Here is a 17,676-nt window from a genome sequence, read left to right on the forward strand (position 1 = left end):
TATTCATCTCTACATAATTATCTAACTACACGCTCAATATTATTATCTCCTATCTAAATTTTGACCTAATCGAGTATATTATAGTAATTATAAAAGGGTAACTGGTATACATATTATAATAGCTATAATTATATAATTGTTACAATATATACTTATAATGTGCTACAAAGTCGTAGTCATTGTAAGTATGTATTGTAATAACTATACTTTACGTTACGTTGTAGTAATTACAAAATTATAACCGTTATAATTGTTATAGTAACTATGAAAGCATAGTTATTACAATGGCTATGAAATCGTAATTGTTATAATATAGATTTAACTTGCTCACTTAATATTTATATTGTAGCAACTGTAAAATTACTATAACAAATCTAATAAAGAAAGATTTAGACGAAAAATAATAATATTGAATAGTATTAGCTGAGAATTGGAGGTCAGATCCTCTTATTTAGAATTTTTTGGATCAGAAGAGATCTTATTCATTCATTGATCAGGTGGACTGTATCCCATCTATTAAATATATGTGATCCAATCTATTCAATCAATGAATAAACAAGGAATCAGGACTGGTATAGGAATCCCTGCCCATGAGAATTGTGTAATTGTATATGTGTGATAGATGTTGTTTTGATAAAAATTAAAATGATACATCTATTAATGATTTAGAAAAAAGAACACTGATTTATCTAATATTCTATAAAAATTATAAAGCGGGGTACACATAGTTGAGCGTAATAATCACTTTTGTTTCTACAATAAAAATTATTTTAATATTAATTAAAATCATTGGCAAAAAAAGATAATTTATATATATAAAAAGGTTAAAAGGTCCTTTTAATATTCTTTCAACACTAATAAAAATAGGAGCATTTATAGAATTTTGAAGAATATAGAGGTAGTATTGAAAATTAGATAAATTAGTGGGGTAAAATGAAAGCTTTCAATATAGTGCCCATTGCCCAAGCCGCGCAGCCGGGGAACTGCTCTGCGCGTCCTTTTCTCGTCGGCTTCCTTGGCCTCTCTCTCGCGAGAGAGGAGGAACCATGTCGTCCTCTTTCGGATCTGTGGATGGCGACGAGGTGGCGGCGAGGAGTTCATCTATCCCCTTCGACGACGACGAAGAGTACCTCGGCGATGACCCCCGCCTTCCCTCCCAGCGCTTCGACGCCTTTTCTTCGTTCTCCCCGGTCGCCTCCGGAGGACAAGAAACTGAGGACGATTCGGAAGTCCCAATTGGAACTTTGGGTGGAGGAGGAGTTGGAGGATTAGCTCACTCGCCCGGGGGATTTGGGTATGGCCCAGAAGATTTCTCGGAGGAGAAACTGAACGGGGAGGGTTTTGTGGAGGTAGATGACGGTGGAACTTTCCCTTCCGATGGGCCGATCCTTCCGCCTCCTGAGGCGATGGAGCAGGAGGAGGGATTTCTTCTGCGAGAGTGGCGCCGGTGAGTCCTCCCTTCTGTTCGATCTAAGCATATGGTTATTCATTATTGATGGTTTTGTTGATTTTTCTGAAGGCTGCTTGCTATGTTTGGGTTTTCATCTTTTTTATTGTTTTCGAAGCGTTGTTCATTATTGAACTAGGCAGTTTTTGTGCAATAATATGATTCATCATAGAACTTCCTGTAAAAAAAATGGCATGATTATCAAGATATTAGTACTTTTCTGTTTGAAAGAGAGTAAGAAAACAAATATCTTGAACCAAATAATCTTGATTTCTAGATGAGTTAAAATCTTAAATAAGAAATCCATGAATCTTGATACTCCTTTATGTTCAATTAAACTCGGAATTGACTTTGTAGAAAATTGCGAGTGCATATTATCAGCAAAAAATGACATAGAAGTATCTTATGGTATTTAAAACTTAAATAGATTGCCTTTACTTAAGGCGAAGCTAAACACACCATTTTTTTTTTCTCATGGAGAAGTTAAGACTATTAAGGTTGATTAATTATGCATGCAAATTGCAATGAACAGCAACATCCATGGCATGATGTGGCATGAGATGTAGATAAGATTTAGCAATGTGGCATATGCATATTTTTCAGATTAGTTCAAAACTGAAAGAAGCATGCCAATTGGTTGGGATTATATAAATATCAGTAGCAAACAGTCAATCTATATTTCAAGTTTTAACAATTACATTTAGTGCTTGTATATTATTTTTCTGGTCTTCCTCCTTTTTTCTTTTTTTTTGTAATCTAGGTGCTAATGCATTATTTGGACCATCTTGAGGAACACTGTATGCACCTAATTTAGCGATATGCAAGTCAGCTAACTAGAAAAACATAATGTGCTTGAGCATACCTTGAGCTTAACTAGAGTTACAATATGATTTAGGATCTAAAATATGACTCAAAAACTTGAACTTAGCTTACCTGATCTAAAATATGACCCTCCCCCATGCGCTATTAAATGAGAAGATATTTTCCTCTTCCATCCAAACATATCATTCAACCCATATAAATTGCCAGGCACCCCCTCCCTTATCCAACCATCCTTCTTGGTTTGAGCAACAAGCTCAAGCCAACCAGCCCACTTAGATCAATTGATCCATAGGAATTGATCGACCCACTTGGCCTGACCGAATCAACTGGCTCAGCCCACCCAACCCAACTGAACTGATTGGGCCACCTAGCCCACCAAGACCGACTTGATTGTCTGAGTCAGCCTGCTTGGCCTCTTACCCAACCAACCAGCATTCCTAAATGGATTAATTTTCCTGTACATTGGCAGAGAACAGTGTTTTGTTAGTAGGCAGCCCGGTGGACGAAGCTCCCGCCATGCGAGGTCCCGAGGAAGGATCCATTGTATGCAGTCTTATCCTGCTTTTTGCAAGAGGTTGTTTTCAGGATTCGAACTCGTGACCTTTTGGTCCCAAAGCAACAACTTTACCGTTGTGCCGAGGCTCCCCTTCAGTGAACGACTTGCAAATGAATGAGGAAAATCACTTTCACTCTTTTTCCAAAGAAATAATTTTCCTCCAAAAAAAAAAATTCTATCTGCCAAAAGATTTTTTTGTGTTGACTATGATTTTCCATTCTGCCGAGCATTGAAATCTCAGGGAATGTTTTTGTGAAATTTACGCTGCCTTAGTATTAGAGGTTTTGTGGTCTTACACTTGTTTACGGTTAATATATCAGTATGAGATGTACAATTTGAAGTTCTAACTATCAATTGTTGTGGATCAGTTTTATGAACTCGTAAGATCTTCATGTCTAACATAAGTTAAGCTGGATTGCTAATATTGTATAGAAAAATGTTTAATACCTTAGGGCTGATGTATGTTTTTGCATTAAGAAAAGCCTATTGATTTCCATCTTTTCTTCTGCTAAAATTGACAAAATTGTGTAATTGAATTCCATGCAGCCAAAATGCCATTCATCTCGAGGAGAAAGAAAAGAAGGAAAAGGAGATGCGCAATCAAATTATTGTCGAAGCTGAAGAATACAAGGAAGCATTTTACGAGAAAAGGAAGTTGAACCGTGAAACTAACAAGCAGCAGAACAGAGAAAGAGAGAAGGTAGACCATTGTTATTGCCTAGAACATGTATTTGATCCCAACATCATGTACTAATTAAATTATTTTTCCCCTGTTAAATTTTGTTGTCAGCTTTTCTTAGCCAACCAAGAGACCTTCCATGCTAATGCGGACAAGCAGTACTGGAAAGCGATTTCAGAGCTGATCCCTCGTGAGATAGCAAATCTGGAGAAGAAGAAAGAGAAGAAGCCCTCAGTCATTGTCATTCAGGGACCCAAGCCTGGCAAACCCACTGACCTTGCTCGTATGCGCCAAATTTTACTGAAACTGAAACATTCGCCGCCACCCCACATGACACCCCCTCCACCACCACCACCACCACCACCACCTCCATCTCCACCAGTACCTACGGCTAAAGATGGATCTGCCAGTGTTGCAACTGCAAGTGCTGAAGTGAAACAAGCCTCTGCATCAGGCTCCAAGGAAACTCCTGTTTCCCCTGAAGGCCAGCAGACTTAAAGTACCATATCCACTTTAAGGATGTTGTTTGCAGTCAATATCTATGTATTTATTAATCACGACATTGTACTGTAGAACTGGAGATTGAAGCTGGGTAATTGTTAGTGTATATATATGTATGTATAAATCTTATTATAAAAGCTGTATATAAGTGCAGTGAATTCAATGTGTAAAAGTTGGGAGCATCCTTTGCCTTTATTTTTAAAGTATCAAATGCTAACAATGAGAACCAAACAAAAAAAAATCATGCTTTGTAATTTATGCATATATATATTGATGGTTCGTTAAACCCCTATTTCTTGGTTCGACTGAGATAATATGAGAATTTTGAGCAGTCTAAGATATGGTCTGTCAGCCGAGATATAAAGGTGTTAAACCATGGGAATTTAACTTTTTTTTAAAAAAAAGTTTACATCAAGTATCTAGTTTATTATTAATTCTGGAGTAATCAGTTTGGTTCACCGAATCTTTTTCACTGACTACCAAAGCAAATTGGAAAATCTCATAGAGTATTTTTAGGTCAATTGTCCATTAAAGAAAATTTATTCATTAATTTATTAAAATTGGGATTCGATCCTGAGAAGACATCATGCCGCTACTATTATCCCGGGAAAAACATTTTGTCAGAAAAATCATGGGAATTTCACCTTGTAGGATTGAGAATACTAATTAACTGCATTTAAAGAAAGTTGAGTGTGATCCCGCCACACCGACCATGATTCGGCTTAGTACAAGTTGGATTGTTTTGAGCATGCTCTCGTCCATTGATCTAGGTCATAATGTGTTTGGCATGACCTGATCCTAATCAGATTATGTTTTGCATTGGGAGTAGGCTCATGTGAGTCTAAGTCTATTGGTTCAACTTGACCTCAGAATATGAAATCTGGACTTCGAACCCGAGTCTGTTGGCTTGCGGGTTCCAAAATCTTACCCAGATGACCCGCTTTTAGCTTCAAAGAGTTCACCAGTTTTCCAGTTTTGTGAAATACTCAAAAATTCATGTTCTTTCATACATAACATATAGTCCAAGTCTCGACGAGGAAACTTACATACAATTAGGACTTAACAATCAGTTCAAAACTAAAAAGATCGAACTAAATAAATTTAAAATTTTAAATAAATCAAATTGACCGAATTTTATTATTAAAATCGAACAAATTAACTAATATAAAATCAATCGATTACTGAATTAATTAATTTTTTTTTATCAATCGGCTATTATTATACATCAATTGACAAATATTGAACGGTTGAAGGGCTTATTTGGGAGGAGGTGAACCAAAGAAAAGAAAGGTAAGGATAAAATAGAAGATTTGCTTACACCCCAAATTGGGGTGTAAGGAAAGGTAAAGGGAATTAAGAAAACTTTTATTCTAATTTTATTCTTGTTCATAATATTAATTTTCAAGTGTTATCTTAGGTTTCTTTTATTCCTCTTGTTATACCGTTGCTTCATCTTCCTCATTCCACCACCTAACTAGGTGACTACATAACTTTTCGCACTCCACGGCATCGGTGTCGGCACCAGTCCTTGCGGCATATCTCTCCAAAGACAGGTAACCCTAATCTTTTGTTCTCCTTCTGCGATATTCTTTTTCTACTTCTATTCTTTACTGTGTAGCAATTTTTTCTTTTCTGCTTCTTCTATTTTCACTGATGGTCAATGCTCGATGATATAGGTTCACATTCTTATCATGTCATACAGTCAAGTAATTTGCTTACAAATTATACATACAAAAACTTCAACATGAAAAAGTTTATCAATTTTAATGTTGATGTATCAAACCTAATCCAAAAAGTTAAATTTTGAAAGATTCACATTTATAAATGTATAATAGTCATGCTTAACTTCATCAAAGAGGAACGTCAGAAACACATTATAAATTTAAAAGTAATTTAAATCTTTTTGAGAAAGTGGACCTACCTCTAAAATCTTAATCAGATAAGAAGATACATAGATTTGGTATAGAATATAGTTTAACGAGTGATCTTAACATACAAATATAACAAAGTAGTAGAAGAAGAGAAGGGGAAGGGGGTAACAGGAGGTAGTAATAAATATCAAAACGGACAACAGAATCTAAAATAAGGAACAGTGAGAGCCTCACATTAATAGAACACAGTATGTTCTAAAAAAATATCTGATTTATCTAAAGCCTGATTCTAGCAACACAATCAAGAATGAGGTCATCATGTGGACTCCTAAGGAACTTGCAGTGAAACTTGAGACACAACCTCAAACCTGTTGGATTTGTTCTTCCACAAACCTCAAGATGTCATCTTTCCTTCAAAATAGATCTTCAAATTGTTATCTTGGCTTAGGCATGAGTGGTTATTGAATCTTTGGGCACTAAACTTAATACCACATCAGTAAATACAAATTCTTTATTTGTAAATTTTAAATGTTAAACTGAGTTATGAAATTATTGATTCAATAGTAAAGCAAAGGTAGTATGTGTGCTTATTCTGTCTATTTTATATGTGTGTTTATATTGATGTGTTTTTGAGTTAAGACTAAAGTTGTCATGATTTAAAGCATAGATATTACTTGTTTATAATTTATTTATTTTTTCATTTATTTGATTATAGATGGGTGATGAAAACGGTAAATGTAATGATTTCATTAAGTTGCATAATATGCATCAACTCGCATCGGCACAGGTTGTTAGTTTAGTTGTAGCTTGGTATGCACAAAATAGGCAGAAATAAAATAGTCAAATTTCTCGTGTTGTGCAATTAGAAGGAGAACATGTATGAAATGAATTAATGACAAAGTGCTAACTAATGATCAATATCGTAATACAATTAGAATGAGTCCTTCTGCATTTGTGGAATAGTATAATCTTTTAGTCAAAGAAGGTGGTTTATGACCTACAACAAGAATCACTGTGGAAGAACAAGTAGCAAAATCACTCTATTTGCTAGATCACAATGTTACAAGTCGTGCATTTAGCGTTTTTTTCTATCGATCAGGAGAAATAGTGAGTCGTCATTTCCTTAATGTTTTAAGAGTTATAATAGAATTAGAAGATAAATTTCTCAATCAACCATATGAGTCACAAGTTCCTTCAGAAATCTTCAATAGCAATCGATTCTACCCATCTTTTAAGGTAAAAATATTTTTCTTATCTTTTGACTAGTATAATTGCATATTTATATATTCAAAATTATTAATAATTTAGATATGGTATATTAGGATTGTGTTAGAGCAATAGATGGAACACATATTCGTGTTAAAGTTTCTCCCATTGATGCCCTAAAGTTTTGTGGTCTAAAGGATTTCCAACTCAAAATGTTTTAGCAGCATACACATTTGATTTGGAATTCACTTATGTCTTAGCCGGGTGGGAATGGACAGCATCCGACTTGAGAATAATAAAAAATACATTAACCAGACAAGATTTTCTTAAATTTCTAGAAGGTAAATTAAATAACATATATTATGATTAGATTTTCCTTTTACAATTTAATAACACATAATTTTTTTGTTAGGAAAATACGTTCTTGTTGATACTGGATTCAAAAATAAATTTTATTACACCATATCGAGTAGAACATTATCATTTGAAAGAATATAGTCGTAATCCACCACAAAATGCTCGGGAGTTATTTAATCTTCGACATTCTTCTTTGCGCAATGTAATTGAAAGAGCTTTTGGAGTTGTTAAGAAAAGATTTACTATTATAAGAAGTTCAACAGAGCCACATTATGGAATTAAAATGCAAAAATAAATTATTAATGTTGATCCAGATAAGGGTTTGTTTGCTGAGGTTGATGTTGAACTTAATAATAATAGTGAACATTAAGAGAAAAATCATAGTAATAGAGATGACAGTGACGATACAAGAAGGGGAGAATTGTTTAGGGATTCTATAGTTGTGACTATGTGGTTAAATTATAATATGTGGTATTTATGTTTATTTGTTTATCTAGTGATTTTGGACAAATTCTCTTGTAATTGGATGACTATGAATGTTGACATTTTAATTTATTATGGTACTTGAATTTTATATCATATGACTATTTGTGTGATTGTGTGTTTGATTATTAATATATTTTTATTTTTAAGGATGTGAAAAAAGAACTTGCAAAATGCTAGTGCAAGCAAGGCGAATAATCAATGTGTCTAGACTAAAGTAATGGATGATGCTTTATTGATGCATATTTGAATTAGCATAATATTGGCAAAAGGGTTGGTGGAACCTTTACTACACATGCATTTGAACATATTGTAAGTAAATTGAAAGCAAAATTTCCCAATAAATTTATCGATAAGGACATGATTCAAAATCGCATGAAACATATTAAAAGATGTTGATTTTCATGTTATGATATATTCAAGAATGGTATGAGTGGTTTTGGATGGGATCCCGTCACAAAATTCTTTGATCCTGTCCGAACGCTGAATCAATGGACGTTGGGCACGTGGCGATCTCTGAACTGATGACGTGATCTTCGGCCGGTCGTAGGGATCTCCGGCGAACCTGCAAGGAAGTCGGGCCGGGAAGGGGTTCCCGACGACGACCCTCCGACGCTCAAGTCAGACAAGAGGAAACTAGGAAGTGGCTTCGAATATCCGAGAATGCGTACCTCCGGCGAAGTGTGAGGACCCTTATATAGAGCTATGAAGAGGCTTATGCACACATACCGAGGCGAATACGTGTCCTCTTATCATACCTCAGTATGGGCTTGTCAGAGGAGCTTGTCTGACACCATACTGCTACAGTTCGAGCACCTCTCTGATGGGACAGTAGAACCTTCCGTCATAGGCTTCTGCGTATGGGTCAGTCGTCGAACACGTTTGTTATCAGAAGATGTTCCCCGATGTTTCCCTTGTCCTTTTGTCTCTTCTGTCCCTGCGCCGAGCGTCCGGCCGCTCGGCGGGCACGTCGCGTCCGACCTGACGTAGGTGATGGTTTGACCGGGAAGATTCTCGGTCACGTGCTCGGCTAACTGTTCACAACATTGCCGCTCTAAGCCTCTATCCGAGCAGGCTGCCCGCTCGGCCTGGTTACCCTATTCCCTATGAGCATCGGAAACCCGAGTCCCCGCCGGGTTGTCTTTGATTCCGCTTAAACCCCGTTCGGCCGGTCGGTCCCCATTTTCTGGTCGGCCGTTTGACCTTTGACCTCCACGTGGCATTGACTCCCCTCAAAGGGGGTCCCGTGTCCGTACCGCCGGATCACTTGCCTCCCCTTCAAGTCTAGTCGAAGGAGGCGATTAGTCCGACTGACTGAACCATCAATCACGCCGAGCAGCGTCTATATGCAACTATCCTCCGCTCGGCCCCCACGGGGGTAGCTATAACGCCAGTCAACACCAACATTCCTCGGTATCTTTTCGAAGTTATCGCCAATCTCCATCATTAAGGTCGAGCACGCGTTCATTAAATGCGTTCCAGTGGCTGAATGCCACGTGGCGATGCTGCCATCATTGTACGACGGCGGCGTGGTGTTCCGACGGGATCGAGGCGGTTTGAAATGGATGGCCCGATGCGTGCTTCGGTTCCTGTGACCTGCATCCGACGGTGGAGGCCGCTCGGGCCCAACCCTATAAAGCCTTCGCCTTCTCCCCCAACCGCATCTTTGCCTTCGCGTGCTCCCCAGTTTCTCTATCTAAGCTCTCCGGCGATCCTGCTCTTCTGTTTTCAGACGATCTCCGGCGTTCTTCCCTCGACCTTCCGTTTCATTGTAAGGTTCTCCTACTTTCTCTCTTTGTTAGCCTTGTGTTTCTTGTCGAGTTCTCGTCTTTTGCGCACTGTTTCGTCTATCATCTTCTTCCTTTTACCATCTACTTTTCTTCGCCTTTTGTGATTTCGTCCGCTCGGACAATGGCTAGTTCCTCTTAGCCTCAAGACCAAACTCTCGCCCCATGGTATACCACCATGGAGTCGCGCTTCGATCGGCGCGACGTCGATATTCTGATGGACTCTTTCGAAAACACTTCTGATTTTGAACTTATATTACCCTCCCCCTCTGCTCGGCCACACAAACCGCCGCGCGGAGCTTTCTGTGTTTTCCGTGACCAGTTCGTCGCCGATCTGCGCTTTCCAATCCATCCGTTCATCATAGAAGTTTGCAACTTTTTCGACATTCCGCTCGGAAGCCTAGTCCCCAACACTTTCCGCCTTTTATGCGGCGTTGTCGTTTTGTTCAAAATCCACAACATTCCCCTCCGACCGGAGGTCTTCTACTATTTCTACTACCCTAAACAGTCCGAGCTGGGCACTTACATATTCCAGGCTCGACCCGGTTTAGTTTTCTTTAATAAACTGCCCTCTTCCAATAAGCATTGGAAAGAATATTATTTCTATCTCCGTCTTCCCGAGCGGGCCTCCTTCCGAACCCAGTGGCAGATCGGACCGCGAACCTCCCCTGAGCTTAAGAGGTTCAAGACTCGACCGGACTATCTTCACGCTGCCAACATGCTAGCCGGTCTGAAGTTTGATATCAACAAGTTCTTATCTGAAGGGGGCATGTACATACTTGGCCTGAGTCCGATCAGGACCCCCCTCCCGAGCGGCTTCGGTAAGAATTTTACTTGTGCATTTGCTTTGATTGCTAACTGATTTTCTCCTTTTTCCTTTGCAGCGGACATTGTCATGGAGTCCGTGATGGCCGGCATTTTGAAGAGGAAAGCGGCGGCGCTCGAGGCCGCAGCTACCAAGGAGATGGACTCGCTCGGCATCGAGCCGGTCGGCTCACATGAAGGGGAGAGCGGGACTCATGAGGAGTCGGCCGCTTAGGCCTCTCTCCAGGATGTGGCAAGAGGAGCAACCCCCAGCGGGGGTCCAATAGTCCAAGAGGAAGGCTCCGCTCAGGAGGAAGAGCGCCCTCTTCGATAAAAGAGACGCCGAACGGAGACACCACACCGCTCGGCCACTTCCGCGGTCCAGCCGACCGAACGGACCACCGCCGATTCTCGCGGCAAAGCTCCAGCGGTCGAGGCGATTTCGTTCGATCGGACCCCATCCCAGCTGGATGCGTCTGCGGACCCTCTTGAGGCCATTCCAGTCAGCGCCCTTCCACCCACTCCCCGCCAAGTCGAACATTCAACAATTTTGTCCCAGTTCTCTGCGCCGACCTCCGATCCGTCCCCCGCTTCTGCTCATACGACTCCCGGTCGGCGCCGCACAGTCAGGGTCTCCCTGCATCTCCCCACCAAAGAGCTGATGCCCGAAGCCGATCGGCCAACCGTGCCCGAGCACATAATCACAATGAAGAGGCCCTTAGCCGAGATGTGGGCCGACGCTCGGGCAGGCGTCACGCTGATCCCTCTCAGCAATCTGGCCAACAACCATATGCAACAGGCTACTGGGGTAAGCGTGTTTTCTCATGTCCTTTATGCGCTCTTTCCGATCGGCCATTAATGATTTTGTTAATTACAGAGATGGGTAGAGGAGATTGCTGTCTCCAATCGTCTCGCGATGGTGGACGAGGAGCTAAAAAGATTAAGGAGTTCGGGCGACGCCCCTTCCCAGGGTCCATCATATGCCGAGCTGCAGAAAGAGCTCAAGAAGGCCCAAGACTTGTTGGCAGCCGAGCAGAAGAAGACGGCCGATCAGGCCCACACTTTAGCCGAGCTCAATCGACAGGTCAAGACGCTCGACCAAAAAATAAGCCTAGCCACCACTCGGAAAAACATTGCTATCTCCGATCTAGAGAAAAAGAACGTCGAGGCTCGGGGCCTGGAGCAAAAGGTTAAAGAGCTGATGGACCAGCTGGCCGGCGAGAAGGTTGCCCGTTCGGATGAGGTGACGAAACTAGAGACTGTTTTACAAGAACACCAGGCAGCTGCCGATGCTTCCCGAGCGGCCCTCAAAGAATATCAGGACACCGAGCCAGGACGGGTTGCCGCCTTGAGGCAGAATTACATCCGTTCGGCCGAATTCTCGGAGAAAGTTTGCGAACGGATGTACACTGCCTTTGAACTTACCATGACTGCCACGACAAACTACCTGAAGTCCAAAGGCCGACTTTCCGATTCCGCCACCATCCCAGCCCAAGACCAGGCGACGCTCCTCGGCACCATCCCGAAGGATCTTTACGATTATCTAGAATAGAAGTTTATATGTAATTCGGCCGTTCGGCCAAAAACTATCCCTTTTTGTAATTCGGATGCTCAGCCTTAATTCCTTTGTTTTCCATGAAAAATTTATCTGCGTTGTCCGTCTTCGTTTTTACTTTACATGCTTGTGGGTGATTCCCGAGCGGGCGTAGGTGACATTCGCCTTAACTACTTTCCATCGCCGCTTATCTTCAAACGTCTTTCGTTCCGGCCGGAGGGTTAATAATTGTCGGCGCGACTCTCAATTTTTAACGTCAGAGCTCGACGGTCTTCCGGCCGGAGGGTTTATAGTCGCCGGCTCGACTCTCGATTTTTAACGTCGGAGCTCGACGGTCTTCCGGCCGGAGGGTTTATAGTCACCGACGCGACTCTCGATTTTTAACGTCGGAGCTCGACGGTCTTCCGGCCGGAGGGTTTATAGTCGCCGGCGCGACTCGATTTTTAACGTCGGAGCTCGACGGTCTTCCGGCCGGAGGGTTTAAAGTCGCCGGCGCGACTCTCGATTTTTAACGTCGGAGCTCGACGGTCTTCCGGCCGGAGGGTTTATAGTCGCCGGCGCGACTCTCAATTTTTAACGTCGGAGCTTGACGGTCTTCCGGCCGGGGGGTTTATAGTCGCCGGCGCGACTCTCGATTTTTAACGTCGGAGCTCGACGGTCTTCCGGCCGGAGGGTTTATAGTCGCCGACGCGACTCTCGATTTTTAACGTCGGAGCTCGACGGTCTTCCGGCCGGAGGGTTTATAGTCGCCAGCGCTCGATTTTAACGTCGGAGCTCGACGGTCTTCCGGCCGGAGGGTTTAAAGTCGCCGGCTCTCGATTTTAACGTCGAGCTCGACGGTCTTCCGGCGGAGGGTTTATAGTCGCCGCGACTCTCAATTTTAACGTCGGAGCTCGGTCTTCGTCGTAGGGGTTTATAGTCGCCGTGCGACTCTCGATTTTTAACGTCGGAGCTCGACGGTCTTCCAACCGGAGGGTTTATAGTCGCTGACGCGACTCTCGATTTTTAACGTCGGAGCTCGACGGTCTTCCGGCCGGAGGGTTTATAGTCGCCGGCGCGACTCGATTTTTAACGTCGGAGCTCAACGGTCTTCCGGCCGGTGGGTTTAAAGTCGCCGGCGCGACTCTCGATTTTTAACGTCGGAGTTCGACGGTCTTCCGGCCGGAGGGTTTATAGTCGCCGGTGCGACTCTCGATTTTTAACGTCGGAGCTCGATGGTCTTCCGGCCGGAGGGTTTATAGTCGCTGGCGCGACTCTCGATATTTAACGTTGGAGCTCGACAGTCTTCGGGCCGGGGGGTTTATAGTCGCCGGCGCGACTCTCGATATTTAACGTCGGAGCTCGACGGTCTTCTGGCTGGAGGGTTTATAGTCGCTGGCGTGACTCTCGATATTTAACGTCGGAGCTCGACGGTCTTCTGGCCGGAGGGTTTATAGTCGCCGGCGCGACTCTCGATTTTTAACGTCGGAGCTCGATGGTCTTCCGGGCGGAGGGTTTATAGTCGCCAGCGCGACTCTCGATATTTAACGTCGAAGCTCGACGGTCTTCCGGCCGGAGGGTTTATAGTCGCCGGCGCGACTCTCGATTTTTAACGTCGGAGCTCGACGGCCTTCAAGGCTAATTTCAACACGGTCCGAGCGGCACGTGGTCTTCGTGTAGTCGGTCGTTCGGCCAATAATTCCAAAATGCGTTTTATCACTTTGCTTCCTGCATTAAAAGGACACAGGCGACCAAGACATACATAAAATGAATTACATCGACGCACCTTTCACCCAGCTCGGTACGCCTGGAGGTGGTTCGCTCGACCATCCTCTTTCCCTTTGAATGTCGACCGGATCTTTATCTCGGCCCCATGTTGAGATATTCTCCGGTCGGAACTCTGATGCCGCTCGGCCTCCTGCCGTTGACGTCGCTTATTGCTCCATCCGCTCGGCTTGCGCCTTCTGTTTCTGTTGCTCCACGAGCTTAGCTGCTCTTGTCTCGATTAGAGCGTCGAGCTCCTCCTGGGAGAGCATCACGGTGTGCAGTCGTCCAGCTTCGTCCATCTCTTCCGCTCGGATGCAGGTGCGTTCCCACAGACGGCGCCAATTTGATCCTGTCCGAACGCTGAATCAATTTACGCTGGGCACGTGGCGATCTCCGAACTGATGACGTGGATCTCCGGCCGGTCGTAGGGATCTCCGGCGAACCTGCAAGGAAGTCGGGCCGGGAAGGGGTTCCCAGCGACGACCCTCCGATGCTCAAGTCAGGCAAGAGGAAACTAGGAAGTGACTTCGAATATCCAAGAATGCGTACCTCCGGCGAAGTGTGAGGACCCTTATATAGAGCTGTGAAGAGGCTTATGCACACATACCGAGGCGAATACGTGTCCTCTTACCATACCTCAGTATGAGCTTGTCAGAGGAGCTTGCTTGACACCATACTGCTACAGTCCGAGCACCTCTCTGATGGGACAGTAGAACCTTCCGTCATAGGCTTCTGCGTATGGGTTAGTCGTCGAACACGCTTGTTGTCAGAAGATGTTCCCCGATGTTTCCCTTGTCCTTTTGTCTCTTCTGTCCCTGCGCCGAGCGTACGGCCGCTCGGCGGGCACGTCGCGTCCGACCAGACGTAGGTGATGGTTTGACCGGGAAGATTCTCGGTCACGTGCTCGGCTAACTGTTCACGACATTGCCGCTCTAAGCCTCGGTCCGAGCAGGCTGCCCGCTCGGCCTGGTTACCCTATTCCCTATGAGCGTTGGAAACCCGAGTCTCCGTCGGGTTGTCTTTGATTCCGCTTAAACCTCGTTCAGCCGGTCGGTCCCCCTTTTCTGGTCGGCCGTTTGACCTTTGACCTCCACGTGGCATTGACTCCCCTCAAAGGCTCAAAGGGGGTCCCGCGTCCGTACCGCCGGATCATTCTTTATTGCTGAACCTGAAGTTTGACAACAACTAATTGAGGTGTGTTTCATAATATGTATTTGAAAACTATATTTGATTTTCTTCTGTGATGCTATCTATAAATGAATGTTTAATGCAATTATATTGTAACTTGTAGATAAAACCAACATCTGTCGAATGGAAGACCAAGCCTATTCGAAATTATGAGAAGTTAGTTCAATTATATGGAAAAGATCTCTACAGGACAATATGCCGAAATTGCATCAGAAATGCAAAAAGGAAGATCTAGCATACAAGTAAAGAATAATGTTGATGGACATAATTTTAAAACCATTGATGAAGTTGAATTTATGATTTCTCAATAGGAAATCCATTTGGACAATTCAGATGTAGTTAATAAGAATGCCCAAATTCCAACTCAACCATCTAAATCTCAAGCTGAATTTTTTGTTGGATCATCATCAAAGAACAAGCGTGCAAATAAAGGTAAAGTTGATGATGAGAATATAAGCAATGCAACTTTTGTTGGATCATCATCAAAGAACAAGCGTGCAAAGAAAGGTAAAGTTGATGATGAGAATATAAGCAATGCAATTGACCATGTAGCTCAAGCCATTATTAGTTCAGCACATGAAATAATTAAGTCAAATGAACTTCCTATTCTTGAGCATGAAGTGTGGAGTTTGTTGAATTAATTAGACGTTGAGCAACATATAATTTCTACATGCTATTTATTTCTTGTTCAACGTCTGAAGATGTTGAAAGTTTTACTTGGATGTCCTTTTGAACATCGCAAAGACTTGTTACTTCAAATGCTGGATGGAGAAAATCTACGACATGATTAGTTTTTTTGCTTGCTAATATAAATTTGGATTATTATATTTGGATGCTATGTAATTGGAGGATTTTGAATGTTTGTTGGATTATTATTATGTAATGTGAGACTTGTTATTTGATTTTGGATGATTTATCTATACTTTGTGCCTTTCATATTTATTTTTTTTTTGGATGTTATGTACTTTGTGCTTTTTGGATGATTTATTTGTTGCCAATCAATTAGAGATGATACATATGCAAGCAATTCAAACATAGGAAAATGAATATAATATCAACCTGTTCTTGAAATTTAAATTTGATTACCCAAATCTATCATTTTTGTAGTTCAACAAAGTTACTACTAGTTAGAAGCAAGAGAAACTAGTGTGCCAATACAACAAATTTTAAACTGCCACGGGTTTAATAATGCTGGATGATTTTAAAAATTATAAAATGATTTCTATAGTTTAAATGATATTTTAAAAAGTTAAGGTAATCTAGTAATTTTATATATTTAACCTTTATTATCCTTACTTTCCTCCCAAACACGATAATATATGTTTTTTAATAAACATTCCCTCTCTTACAAATAAGGAGAATATAAATACTTTACTTCCCCTCCTTTTCCTTTCCTTCTCTTCTCTTCCCCTTCTATTAATAAACTTCCGCTCACCCCATCCAAACAAAGAACTAGATGCATTTTAGAAAAGATGAACTTTTATAGTATTCAACATTTGAAGTAATGAATTAAGAGGTTCTATATAACAAGATATAATCTTACACGTCGTAAGCACTAAAATAAGTAGCTAAAAAAGGCAACTTCTCTAACAAACATCAAACAAATAATTGTTTTAATTTTCACAAGTGTAAAATTTGAAAGTTCAAACCCACTGTTGTTTGGTAACTCTAGAACCATGATCCATGGAGTGAAGAATGCATCAAATTGTTAAATCCTTGCGTCCGAGTAGCACATACTCCACCATAATCATACAGCTTGTGTCAAGTTCTTCCTCTGATCCCTTCAGACAATGCACATAACACATGTTGATAAGTACACAAGTAAAGAAGGCTATTATAGTGGAAACTCTAAGACAATAAAGAATAACTCTCTTGGATCGAAGTGATAGTTTCATCTTTTGCTATTAATTTATAAAAAATTATTGGTGAGAGTTATGATTAATAGTATCATTTACGGAAAAAACTCAATCTTACTAACCATCTTTGACAATGGAACCACATAATAAGAATATATATTCTAATGAGCTACAGATCTAGCCTCCACTAAAACTTCAAACTAACATTAAGGCATCGTTAAAAAAATTTTAAGTAAATCAAACTAACCAAATTTTACTATTAAAAATGAACAAACCAACTAATATAAATCCAATTGGTTATCAAATTAATCAAACTTTTTTTTTAATCAGGCCATGGTAGTCTCAACTTCTTTAAGGTCCGAAAAAAAATTTAAGCCTTTAATAATTTTTAAAAAAAATTCTCTTAATATTTTTCATTGAGATTTGGGACTGGTTTTAATTTTTTTTATTTTTTAAAAATAGATTTTTATATAAAATTTAATTTTAATTTTAGATGTTATTAATTAAATCTTTATATTAGTTTTGATAAAAAAAAAAAGCAATCAATAAAATTGTTAAATTATTTAATTTTTCTTATAAAACACATCTATGAAAAATTTATGAATACTCTTTTCACAGATAAATCAAAGTATATAGATAAGTACTAATTAGTCAAAGAATTGTCATATACAAAATCGAGTTATCCAGGTCAGTATGAATTAGCATCATATACTAGTTATAAGACTAAATGAGATAATACGATTAATCATGTGACAGGTAAAAAATTTACGATTTAACACTGCTGGGGTAAGGCTGAAAAGTTACAAAAGACCACTCAA

General features: G+C 41.1%; 1 protein-coding gene across 1 annotated transcript; it reads left to right on the plus strand.

Annotated features, from left to right (window-relative positions):
- Nucleotides 1-964: 964 nt before the first annotated feature.
- On the plus strand, nt 965-4,187 carry LOC121975891 (clathrin light chain 2-like). Its single transcript, XM_042527817.1, has 3 exons — nt 965-1,447; nt 3,372-3,525; nt 3,616-4,187. The coding sequence occupies exons 1-3, from the start codon at nt 1,047-1,049 to the stop codon at nt 4,000-4,002; spliced, it is 942 nt and encodes a 313-aa protein (XP_042383751.1). The 5' UTR covers nt 965-1,046; the 3' UTR covers nt 4,003-4,187.
- The last annotated feature ends 13,489 nt before the right edge of the window (nt 4,188-17,676 follow it).

The sequence above is a fragment of the Zingiber officinale genome, chromosome 4B (assembly GCF_018446385.1).
Source record: "Zingiber officinale cultivar Zhangliang chromosome 4B, Zo_v1.1, whole genome shotgun sequence".
In the NCBI taxonomy this organism is placed as follows: Eukaryota; Viridiplantae; Streptophyta; class Magnoliopsida; order Zingiberales; family Zingiberaceae; genus Zingiber; species Zingiber officinale.